The 12,424-nt window shown below is 41.9% G+C and overlaps 2 protein-coding genes across 4 annotated transcripts in view; one reads left to right on the forward strand and one right to left on the reverse strand.

Annotated features, from left to right (window-relative positions):
- SAMD15 (sterile alpha motif domain containing 15) overlaps positions 1 to 5,595 on the forward strand; it is a 52,847-nt gene extending 47,252 nt beyond the window's left edge. Inside the window, exon 4 of the transcript XR_007412440.1 lies at positions 5,096 to 5,595. The gene's annotated coding sequence lies outside the window, so the exon portion shown is untranslated. The remainder of the gene's footprint in view (positions 1 to 5,095) is intronic.
- VIPAS39 (VPS33B interacting protein, apical-basolateral polarity regulator, spe-39 homolog) overlaps positions 1 to 12,424 on the reverse strand; it is a 32,813-nt gene that overhangs the window by 3,934 nt on the left and 16,455 nt on the right. For 2 of the 3 annotated variants that reach the window (XM_025442476.3, XM_025442477.3), the window contains 8 exons: positions 10,497 to 10,572; positions 9,916 to 10,050; positions 8,844 to 8,885; positions 8,235 to 8,324; positions 6,639 to 6,725; positions 5,967 to 6,056; positions 5,449 to 5,553; positions 145 to 4,727 (listed from right to left, as the gene is read on the reverse strand). In XM_025442476.3, the coding sequence (XP_025298261.1) occupies positions 4,707 to 4,727; positions 5,449 to 5,553; positions 5,967 to 6,056; positions 6,639 to 6,725; positions 8,235 to 8,324; positions 8,844 to 8,885; positions 9,916 to 10,050; positions 10,497 to 10,572 (646 nt within the window). In that variant the 3' untranslated portion in view covers positions 145 to 4,706. Of the gene's footprint in view, positions 1 to 144; positions 4,728 to 5,448; positions 5,554 to 5,966; positions 6,057 to 6,638; positions 6,726 to 8,234; positions 8,325 to 8,843; positions 8,886 to 9,915; positions 10,051 to 10,496; positions 10,573 to 12,424 lie in introns of those variants that run through there. The other variant, XR_004817882.2, reaches the window with a different exon arrangement.

Genomic DNA, 12,424 nt, shown 5'->3' on the forward strand with positions numbered 1-12,424 from the left:
ATAGTGATGATAGTTAATTATACGATATACCTGTAATTTGCTAAGAGATGTACTCACCACATACACACATAAAAGGTAACTGTGTGACATGACAGACATGTTAATTAACTGTGGTAATCATTTCACAATATATATCAAATCATGTTATACACCTTAAATATATACAATTTTTATTTCACTTTTAATTTTATACAATTATAACTCAATAAAGTCGGGGAAAGAATCAGTGATATTCAGAACTTTATTTTATTATAGCAATGGCAAAATTGGTAACAGAAATCAAAACTACTGAAATCTACCTTTTTGGAAAGTAATCTCTACACTCCACATGGGGCTCAAACTCAGGACCCTGAGATCAAGAGTCACTCTATGGACTGAGCCAGCGAGGCAACACTCTAATCCACTTTTTAAATTAAAAAAAAAAAGAAATGAGGTGAGGTCAAACTCACATAACTTAGCCATTTAGAAGTGAACAATTCAGTACATTCACAATACACTCATATCCACGACTTCTATCTCTAAAACATTTTTATCTTCCTGACCAAAGGAAACCCCATATGCATTAAGCAGTCACTCCCCACTTGCCCACCACCCTCCTCAGCCTTTGGCGCCACAAATCTGCTTTTTGTCTCTGTCTCTGTGGATTTACCTTTTCTGGATGTTCCACGTACACGGAACCATATAATACGCAACATTTCATGTCTCTGGCTTCTCTAATCCCTTTCATAGCAGGGCTGTTTTTAATTTTATCTTTAACTTAAATTCAAATTAGCTAACATACAGGGCAGCACTGGTTTCAGGAGCAGAATCCAGTGATTCATCACCCACATATAAACCCAGTGCTCATCCCAACAAGTGCCCTCCTTAATGCCCATCATCCATTTAGTCCATCCTCCACCTACCTCCCCTCCAGCAACCCTCAGCTTGTTCCCTATAGTAAAGGTCTTTTATAGTTTGTCTCTCTCCATTTTTCTTATTTTTCCTTCCCTTCCCCTATGTTCATCTGTTCTGTTTCTTAAATTCCATATATGAGTGAAATCATTTGTCTTTCTCTGACTTATCTAAGTATAATACATTCTAGGTTCTACCCATGTTGTTGCAAATGGCAAGATTTCATTCTTTTTGATCATAGAGTAATATTCCATTATATATGCACACCTTCTTCTTTATCCATTCATCAGCTGATGGACATTTGGGTTCTTTCTATAATTTGGCTACTGTTGATACTGCTGCCATAAACATTAGGGTGCATGTGCCCCCTCAAATGAGCATTTCTAACCCTCTGGATAAATATCTGGTAGTATAATTGCTGGGTCATAGGTTAGTTCTATTTTTAACTTTCTGGGTAATCTCCATAGTGTGTTCCAGAGTGGCTGCACCAGTTTGCATTTCCACCAACAGTGCACAAAGGTTCCCGTTTCTCCACATCCTTGCCAACACCTGTTGCTTCCTCAGTTGTTAATTTTAGGCATTCTGACAGGTGTAAGGTGGTATCTCATTGTGGTTTTGATTTGTATTCCCCTGATGAATGACATTGAGCATATTTTCATGTGTCTGATAGCCATCTGGATGTCTTCTTTGGAAAGAGGTCTATTCATGTCTTCTGCTCATTTCTTAACTGGATTGTTTTTTGGGTGTTGAGTTTGATAAGTTCTTTATAGATTTAGGATACTAACCTGTTATCCAATATGTCATTTGCAGATATCTTCTTATTCCACTGGTTGCCTTTTGATTTAGTTTCCTTTGCTGTGCAGAAGCGTTTTCTCTTGATGAAGTCCCAATAGTTCATTTTTGCTTGTTTCCCTTGCCTCCAGAGATATGCCTAGTCACATCTTGCTGTGGCCAAGGTCAAAGAGGTTGCTGCCCGTTTTCTCCTCTAGGATTTTGATGGTTTCCTGTCTTACATTTAGGTCGTTCATCCATTTTGAATTTATTTTTGTGTATGGTATTAGAAAGTGGCTCAGTTTCATTCTTCTGCACGTCACTGTCCAGTTTTCCCAATACTATTTGTTGAAGAGACTTTCTTTCTCCTGTTGGATATTTTCCGGCTTTGTCAAAGATTAGTTGACCATCAAAGGAGGGCTCTTATGTCACTCTCAATCTTAGCACTTGAAGTAAAGAGCATGGAAGTTCTTATCAAATCTGAGAAAACACTTCCTTTGATCACAACATTCAGTAGGTAATCCTAATGTTGCATGTGATGTTATTGTTCTGAAGAAAAGAGAAGTTCAAAACCTCCCTGCTCAGCACGACCATGCAGCACTGGTTAACCTGTACAGGTGTGGACTCTAGGCCCATCCTTCACTAATATATTCTCAAAAATGCAGATCCAGTGGTTGTAGCTTTGTAACATGTCAAGTTGGCTAGGCTGAACTACATTTTCCAGAACACTCTTCCCTGAATGTTTCCAGTCAGGGTGTGCCATAGAGACTTTGTGCAAGACTTGGAAGTCTGAATTGAAGCAGCATCCAGTTTGTGTTGATGCTTGCAAGGTCAGGGCAGGTACTCTGTCTGCTAGTGACCCTGTTGGTGTGCAGCAGCAGTTGGACCTACAATCGCTACAACTTCCCCTGGATCCTCCTACAGCTTCTCACACTCCTGGGCCAGGTTTGTGTTCAGTTCCTTGACAAAGGCCACCAGCTAGCTTTGCCTTCAGGACACCCACTTCCTTGACATTGAGGGTAGTGAGAACTGACATGGGCTCCTCTCCATCCTCCTGGGCTCCATCTTGTCCTTGCTTTCCCTCACATTTTATCTATCTTTCCTTCCCCACCGCCCACCCTGCGGATAGGGAGCTCTACCACCAGTTATGAAGACAAACTTCCAGAGACTGTTTAACAAACAGCTATACTTGAGTAAGGGCAAATCCATGTAATGAATTCCACATATAGACAGATGACATACTCCTAGTGATTCTGCTTCTCTGAGTGAACCCTGATCCACTAATAAAATCACCATGGTTTGCTGGACGATCAGCCAATAACTTAAGCACAATTTAGCAAATTAAACTCCTGTTTCTTCAACAGCCAGAGGGATGCTTAAGGAAGGAACAATTATGAAGGTATCTGGAATTGCAAAGTGGAGGAGTAAGAGATGAAGTCTGATCACCTTAAAGCAGAGTTTCTCGGCATTTGCATTAATGACATTCTCGACAGGATAATTCTTTGTTGGAGGGGGCTGTCCTACATTGTAGGATGTTTAGCAGCATTCCTTGTTTCTACTCACCAGATACTAGTAGAACCCACTGGTTGTAGCAGCAAAGTGTCTCCAGATTTTGACAGGGGTCTCCTGGGGGCAAAACTGTCCCCAGTCGAGAACCACATGCCTTAAAGCATGCTATAGGCCTCTATACATCTTTTCATCTACCACTTCATTCATCCACAGGAGTGTAAAATTCTACAAGCTCTCAGAGAAACATACCCTCCTATGACAGGTTAAGATAGTGAGTCCAGGAAGAGAGGGATTCACCCAACATCACACAGCTTATCAACAGTAGAGCTAGGACAAGAGGCCAGGTTTTTTGTCTCCCAGCTCAGTGCTCCCTGTTAACCGCACAGCCATACTTTGCCATAAACACCGTTACTCCATGACTTATGTTGACAGACTACTGAATGCAGTCACTGAGGCAGATTTGCAGTGGTCCCAAGAGACAGGGCAATTATTTCATTGTTCTTCACAAAACAACTAGGAGGGAAAGAGAAGGCACCAAGAAGGAAAAGGCTTTATTATGAATCTAGGCATGTCAGGAAAACCCAGTTCAGTCATAGAAGAGAGGCTAATATTGGTAAAGGGCAGGAGGCTAGCACTACAGAAGATCCTATTAAAAACCAAGTGTGAAATGAAAACTTCCATCTTAATATCCTGTCTGAAATGCTGTTGAGTTTAGCCCTGGTGAACCTTCTGGAAGCTCCTAGTGAAATGAGATTTGTGTGTAAGGGAAGAGCACTCCAGCACTGCTGAATTTGAGCTTCATAAAAGTTTATGGGTCTGGGTAGGAGAAGTAGAGGAAAAGATAATGGGGAGGTCCTTATCTCCCGCACCAGGCCATCTCGATGTGTAGGTGAGAGACGAAACACAAGTCTCAGTAGAGGCTAGACTAGGGCAGCAGAGGGACAGTGGTTAAAGAAACACAAACGTCTGGGCAATCTCTGTCATTACATGGAGGACTCTGCAGTCTGGGGTGAAGGCACCTCCAACAGGTCTCCGCTATACTGGCATCCCTTCCTGAGGTCCCTTGGGAGAGAGCCATTTTGGTTCTATTCTGACTTCAGAGCAGAACTGCCAAAGTCCAGCACCAAGTCCAGGGTCATAATTAGCTGAGAGGAATGGAGTGGCCACTCTATGACACCTGACCTCTTAGTCTAGGTAACTTCCTTTCTTGAGCAGTCATTTTTCCCAGACCAAGAGAGATCTTGCCCAATATGGGCCCAATCTAGAAATTATTCCCACCTTCATGTGAGCACCAGGTGGAGAGAATCTTCCTCATGAGTCAAAGCTTTAGATCTTGGCCCTCTTGATGACGTTCCTTAGGTCAGTCTGAAGCTGTCTGTGCCCAGGCGCTGGTTTCTGCCCTTAGAGTAGTAGGCACTGCCTGTTGCTGATGGGTCCAAGCGATGTGTGGTACTGTAACTCCCAATGAAGACACTCTCTACTTTCACAGACAGGAAAGGAAGAAATGAGGCAGGTTTCAGGGTAGCTAATGCCACTTAATTCTTCCATCGAATTTGCTGTGGAAAAGAACAAATATCCGTTTCTACTAACCCTTACAGAGAGGTAAGGGAATACAATAAAACAGAACAGCTAGATAAAGTAAGAATAAGAAGAATGGAGAGGGAAGTTGAAAAATGTTTTTCTAATATGTGGGGGAATTTGCTTATTCAAAGATGAATAGAACATCTTTTCTGTACCTTATAAGCCTGATTTATGGCATTTATTCTGGTTCTGCCCTCCATAGGACCAAGACTTACTAGCTTTAGATGTAACAGGGAGCTAAGCTCCGTATTAAAAAAAAGCTCAGCAATTTCATGCTCTGAGAGGTGAGCCAGGTGTGTTGCTCAAATAGCTAAAGTCTGTTTTATCCACTTATTTCCAACAGGTAGGTCATACCTGGCCCCAGAAAACTACCACCTGGATATTATGAATCTGCAGCATTGTTTCCATACTCCCTGGACTAGTACCTCCTACCTGCTATGTTTAATGATCACCAGGATGCTATGTGAAGTCTCAGCCTAAGGTTCCCGGATTACCCCAAGATCATCACACATCTTAGGAGTAATTTCTGCTGTTCAAAGCAGTGCTTTAGATCCTTAGGCCCACAGAAGATCCTTGTATCCATGACACTCAGCAAACTGTGACCCAATGCAGGCCTTGGGAATATATACTTGGTGATACTGTGAGTATGGGGACTGTCTCCTGGGACTACTGGAGGAGTAAGCTGTAGCTGCTCACCGAACTATTCAGAATGGCATCAATCTTCTCCTCCTCTGCAGATCCTTTATCCACCTTACTCCTGTACGCTAGCAACTGCTGACGATCCTTCAGGTCCCGGCAAGTCTGTACACCAACAGACACAATAAAACCAATCAGCCTTCTCTACGAGGGCCTTTTTCTTTCTGCCATTCCAACATTGGGTCAAGGTTCAAGGAGAGGCTGAGAGGTAATAGTGGGATGACAGTGGGGTAAAGCACCTACAGAACTTCTTACTGAAGAGAAATCTACAGAGCTTATGTGGCTGGATTCAGTTCTATAAATTTTGTGAGTACAACATATTTATAAAAGCAAAGAGCTATCAGTCAAAGGGCTGGGAAAATAATACAAGAGAACTGGTCTCCAAACTGATTCTTGCCAGATCATTTTGTCTATTAAGTCTAAATTGAAAGTACCTCAAGATCTAGGGCAGAGAATATCATAATCCCCCACTCTCCATTAAGGGTTTAACTCAGGGTTCTTATTTCTTAGGGACTCACATCAATGACGACATCATGGCATTTGAACTTGGTGGCTAAGTTCAACTTTGTGTCCACATCTTCCACCAGATTAACATACTCTTGTAATATCTATGAGAAAAGATACTTCTGAGTAATGACTCCCAGACCCATAAAACAAGGAGCTCTAAAAAGAAGACAACAAAAATCTTAAGGCAAAAGCTTCCTATCTCGTGTCTACAATTCTCATGATCAACCATAGGACTAGTTCTGCAATGGGAATGAGGTGGACTGTATGCAGTACTTCCAAGCTCACCCAGGAGAGATGGGAAGAGCCCACTCCCACCTTACCCTACAGCTAGATACCCAGGCAAACAACAGATGTGCTCTAGATCTGATCCAGTGCTATGCTCATTGTTCCTTGATGTCCTTTCTCAATGAGCTCTCCTTTTCAATCATTTGAATAATATGTCAGTGCTTCACACAGGCTAACCGCAGTAGATGCTCCTCAAAGAGGGGCAGTCTGGGATTACTTCTAAAGGGCAGAGGAGAACTTCCCTCTCTGGCCTTTTCTATCTCAAGGTCAACTACAGCCTTTTTGTTATCTTGCAGCTAAGACCAGAGCAGGTCAAGTCTCCCACCACTGACCAATAAGAGTCTAAAAGGTAGGTCTCCTAGAGGATCCTGTACCCAATGCCCTTTAGGAGCTATTACCTGGACAGGGGCACTATTCTTGTGCAAAATTTCCACAACCCGATGGAATCCAATGGGTGCTCTCTTCTTGGTGTAGCCCAGCCAGTTCTGAAAAGGGAAGATGGGGCAGCAGAAGCTAGGCAAGACAGACTCAACACACTTTGTGGCCATTCGTTTTACGGTCTGACTAGAATAACATGGTGGTGAGTGTGGATGGATGGGAGGTGGAAGATTGAGAAGTGAAGAGAGATAAGTTTTTTTTTTTTTTTTTGAGATAAGTTTTTCAGAAAAGTCAAGAAACTATGAGGGTAGAAAGAGTCAGAGGGTAGAAAGAGTCAGATCTAATAAGTTCTTAGATCCACAGGCAGAAAAAAGTCTGTGAAATATGGCTAGATGAAATAAGTAATTTATTTTATAATACTTATAGTATCAACTTAATCTGGGTAGAAAAAATCCTATCTTCTATGTGTTTATATTTACATAAGGATATTTGTATATCATGAGGAAAAGTCTGGAAAACTACCCATTGAACTTTTAAGAGTGTTTGCCTTGCAGAAGGGACTGAGACAGGAGCAGGTGGGCAATGAATAAGGAAATTCATGTAATTTGACTATGCTCTCACATAGTGTTTTTGATTTTGACACAGACATGTATTGCTTTGGTAGTCAATGTAGCTAAGTAAATAATTAACAACCACCACCACCACCACCACCACCAAAAAACAGGTAGGGGCACCTGGTGGGTTCAGTAGGTAGAGCTTGCAACTCTTAATCTCAGGGTTGTAGGTTTAAGCCTCATACTGGGTTTGGAGATTACTTAAAAATAAAATTTAAAAAAAAGCAAAACCCCAAACAACAACAACAAAAAACTAACAAAGGGTATAAACAAAAAAAAATCAAACTCAGGGGATCCCTGGGTGGCGCAGCGGTTTGGCGCCTGCCTTTGGCCCAGGGCGCGATCCTGGAGACCCGGGATCGAATCCCACATCGGGCTCCCGGTGCATGGAGCCTGCTTCTCCCTCTGCCTGTGTCTCTGCCTCTCTCTCTCTCTGTGACTATCATGAATAAATAAATAAAATCTTTAAAAAAAAAAAAAAAAAAAAAAAAAAAAAAAAAAAAAAAATCAAACTCATAGAAGAAAGGATATTTAAAATATGACATGACAACCAATGCAAGATCCTTGATTAGATCCTGACAGCAAACAAACACAAAAATAAACAAAAAGCTCTAAGAGCTGATTTGAATACAGACTATATATACAATGATATTACAATATTAATGTTAAATATCCTGAAAATGATAATAATATTGTGGTTATAAATGAAATAACTGCTTACGGAGAAGTATCATGATGTCTGCAATTTACTTTCAAATGGTTCAGCAAAAGAAAAAAGAGCAAATATGGCAAAAATGTTAATAAATCAATGAATTAAGACTATTAGTATGTTTATCATACTTTTCTTTCAACTCTTCTTTCAGTTTGACATTTTGGAAAACAAAAAGTTGGAGGAAAAAATGTAAACCAGTAAGTAGAATGTGAGATTCCCATGAGGTATGGGGTAACAAGATGATTATCTCCAAGGCCCCCAGTAGCACCAAACAGTTCCAGGGCACCCACCTTCGTGGTAAAGAGGGCATCAACATCATGCCAGGCTCGAAGCTTGGCGCGAGCAGCCAGGGCCGTCAGTACATACTGTTTGTCTGGAATCTAAAAAGCAGAGACCAGGGGAATTAATGAGGAGTAGAAATGCCTCAGGGGAGAATTCTGGAAAAGACAAGCAAAAATATTCCCTGGTGTTGATTATGCCCCTTAAAATGCACAAATTTCTCAAGTCATCAAGAACCTTTTCACTCCCAAGCCCCCAGCACTGCTGCAGGCCATTCAGTTAGTCTTCCCTCACTTCCCACAAACTCATTTTTTCTATTTCTTTTTTTAAAAAATATTTTATTATTCATGAGAGACACAGAGAGGGGGGTGCAGAGACACAGGCAGAGGGAGAAGCAGGCTCCATGCAGGGAGCCCGACGTGGGACTTGATCCCAGGTCTCCAGGATCACGCCCCGGGCCAGAGGCAGCGCTAAACTGCTGAGCTACCTGGGCTGCCCTCATTCTTTCTATTTCCAACCTTGAATATCAAGGGACTTCCCATGCAGGGTTATCAGGCAACATCCACTCCATGTAGTTACTCTCATACTACTTTACCAGACACTGACCAATTTATATCTACCTTAAATGTCTTCTTCAGGTTGACTGGACTGCTGAACGTCCCCTAGGATGAAGGTGGAGAAGGAATTTTACTGTTACTGACTTTCCCAAATACTACCGAACCTAACATTTTTTTTTTATTAAAGATTTTATTTATTTATTCATAACAGACAGAGAGAGAGAGAGAGAGACAGGCAGAGGGAGAGGGAGAGAAGCAGGCTCCATGCAGGGAGCCTGACATGGGACTCAATCCTGGGTCTCCAGGCTCATACCCCGGGCTGAAGGCGGCGCCAAACCACTGGGCCACTGGGGCTGCCCCCAACCTAACAGTTTCTTTCCACTACCTAGACATTGTATATTTTTCTCTGTAGCCACTTAAACCCAGAAGTTAATTTTTTAAAAATATTTTATTTATTTATTCATGAGACACACACACACACACACACACACAGGCAGAGGCAAAGGGAGAAGCAGGCTCCATGCAGGGAGCCCAATGAGGGACTCGATCCCAGGACTGTGGGATCATGCCCTGAGCTGAAGGCAGATGCTCAACCGCTGAGCCACCCAGGCGTCCCAAGAAGTTAATTTAAGAGACAAATTCCACCAGGTCTAACTGGATATCACCACAACTTGGCAAACAAGACTGGATTAATATATACAGTGTATTTCTCAATTTTATGCTTATCTATCACAAGATTGATCACACATTATAATCATTCCCACCTATGATCATTAAAACTTGAACCTTTTCGAAACAATTTTTAAGTACCCACAAACACTTAGCACCTTGCTGCTCTTCTTTATACCATGTGAATCCATTTGAAATTATGGACCTTTGAGCAGGGACTCTGCAGGACCAGCATTGGGGAGACAATGTGCTAATGCCAGCATGCCAGCTCACCAGAGGCCACACAAACCCTTTTAAATCTCTTTTTCCCTGATGGCTCATCCTTTCTGAGGGCCAGGAAAGCTTCCAGGTGGACTTCCCCAAGAACTATACATACCCATCGTTAAGAGCACCTTGAAATAACTGGCTTCAACCTATATCCCTCTTGTGCAGTGAGAGTGTGGGGTCTTTCACATTTTGCCTATACCTCAGCCTCCGTGTAATGGTAGAAGCACGAGTAGAAAAGCGTTGTCACTAATGGCATGTTGAGGATAGAAGCTTTGCGGGGGTGCTTTCGAAAGATCTCAGTCTGTCCTGCTGATTCCAGATGTCGATCATTTGCCTGTAGTGAGTGAACCAAATGAAAAAAACAACAATGTCTGCAGAGTAGAAGCAGGAGAGAAACATTAAATACTACAGCGGTCATGCTTCCTATCCTAGGGAAGAAGCAAAGAAGAGAAAAAGAAACTGCCCAGGATAGACTAGGGGAGTTTAAAATCTGTAAAATGATGACAGATTCATGTTGAATGGAGGAAAACTGGAGAAGTAAGGATGAAACAAGAGTTCTGGGAGGGAGAGAAAACACACTTCCAGGTTAACTGCAAGTGAGAAGAAAAAGGATGCCTGAGAACAATGAAGGGAAAAGTGCTAACATATAAAGAGGAAATGAAAGACTCTTAGAGAATTAACAGGAAATGACATATACGGCAGAGCATAGAGGTCTCCTAGATGCTGAATGGCACTGAGCACTGATATCGAAGCAGAAAATGTAGAGACAAGGAGTCTAACCTCAATAATGATCTGGCGTTCCAGGAGGGTATAATGGTCTTGAATATGTGCAGAATCTTCTGCTGAAAATGGCAAACTGGTAAAGAGCCAGAAGGTTAGTACCTCTTTCTCTACTGAAAACAAACCCAACTAAACCAAATCACCACTGTAAGCATAAGAGGCTCACGGCACTTCACAAATTTGATCCCAATGTACCTTTACAGCATCCCTGAAAGGCAGAGAGAGAGAAAGCAGAAAACAGAATAGACCTTTGGCTGGGATTTTGTATTTTAGGTTTTGCCAATTCAAGAGGGATCCTGAGAGGCATGGCGGGCTTAGTTGGTAGAGCATGGAACTCTTAATCTCAAGGCTGTGAGTTCCAGTCCCATGTCAGATGTAGAGATTACTTAAAAAAAACAAACAACAACATAAAATCTGGAGCACCTGGGTGGCTCAGGCAGTTAGGTGTCTGCCTTTGGCCGAGGTCATAATCCCAAGGTCCTGGGATCGAGCCTCACATCAGGCTCCCTGATCAGTGGGGTATCTGCTTCTCCCTCTACCCCTCACTCCCCCCACTTCCTGCTTGTGCTCTCTGCTCTCTCTCTCTCTCTCAAATAAATAAATGAAAATCTTTAAAAAAGTTAAAATAAAATCTTTTTTAAAAAAAGAGGGATCCTGAAAGTCCACAAAATATATATAGTAATCAGTGGTTTTACTGAGGAATGAGTTAGAATCCTCTCACTGTGGGAGTTGGAATGTTTGACAAACACGTCACTTAGTGAGTGAATGAGCTTGGCTGACTGCCCATCATCCACAGTGAAGCACTGTGGTTCCTGTCCTGGCTTAATGTCAGTGCTTAACTCTACATAAGGGATACTTACATTTGTTGGTTATTTCTTTCTTTTTCTTAAAGCTTTTATCTATTTATTCATGAGAGACAGGCCGAGACATAGGCAGAGGGAGAAGCAGGCTCCATGCAGGGAGCCTGATGTGGGACTCAATCCCAAGACTCTGGGATCACGCCCTGGGCCAAAGGCAGAAGCTCAACTGCTGAGCCACCCAGGTGTCCCTTGTTAGTCATTTCTTATTGCAGAGATATAAGGTAAAATTAAATTACCAGGCATGGTGGTACATGGATAGATCGCTAAAGATCTCAGACATCTACACAGATATCAAGGATTCCATCTTCAACACTACATTTACACATGAAAAAGTTGAGGGACAAACAGTATCTTGCCTAAAACTCATACGTGGTAAACCAAGATGTAAAGCTAGGAACCGAAGCCAGATTTTAGGCTTGCAGTTCACAGATCTCTCCTTTAAAAAGTGCTGCCTTAGTCCTGCACTCCAGTCACTCCTGGAAGATTTCTGAAACTCAGTTACACTATCCCAGATTAAGTGTGAGCCATAGCCAAGTTTTAGAAGAGATAAAGAGAAACAGCAATAGGTTTCAGTTATCTCACTATTCCAACTTTTCTCTTTTTCACCACAGGCCACTATGACATAGCTCAGTATTTGGTAATGTTAAAATTAAGGATTACACGGACAAAGACAAATTTCTAAATATGAATCCTAGAATTCCTGTCCCATGAGGAATGACTAAAGCAACTGTGAATATTGAACTTGGATTAAGGCCTCCTGGGTAGATGCTCTGCATGTCTTGAAAGATAGAAGGAAGCAAGTTTCAGCTCAATATAACAAAGCATTTAACAATAATGAAGGTTGTCTGACAAAGAACAAGCTACTTCCAAGAGCAGTGAGTGCTCATCACTGGAAAACAGTATGTGGGGCTGTTTTTTACAGTGTCTTATATAGTGGATGAACACCTATGCTGAGTGAGTGGTTCTTGTGGTCTGGGGTCTCGAGGATCAGTAACCACTGAAAAGAACATGGAAGGTAAAGTGTTATCAACCTTTTTAATATATAAAATCATAAAGAAAGGGAGAGAG

This window comes from Canis lupus, chromosome 8 (genome assembly GCF_003254725.2).
Source record: "Canis lupus dingo isolate Sandy chromosome 8, ASM325472v2, whole genome shotgun sequence".
Taxonomy (NCBI): Eukaryota; Metazoa; Chordata; class Mammalia; order Carnivora; family Canidae; genus Canis; species Canis lupus.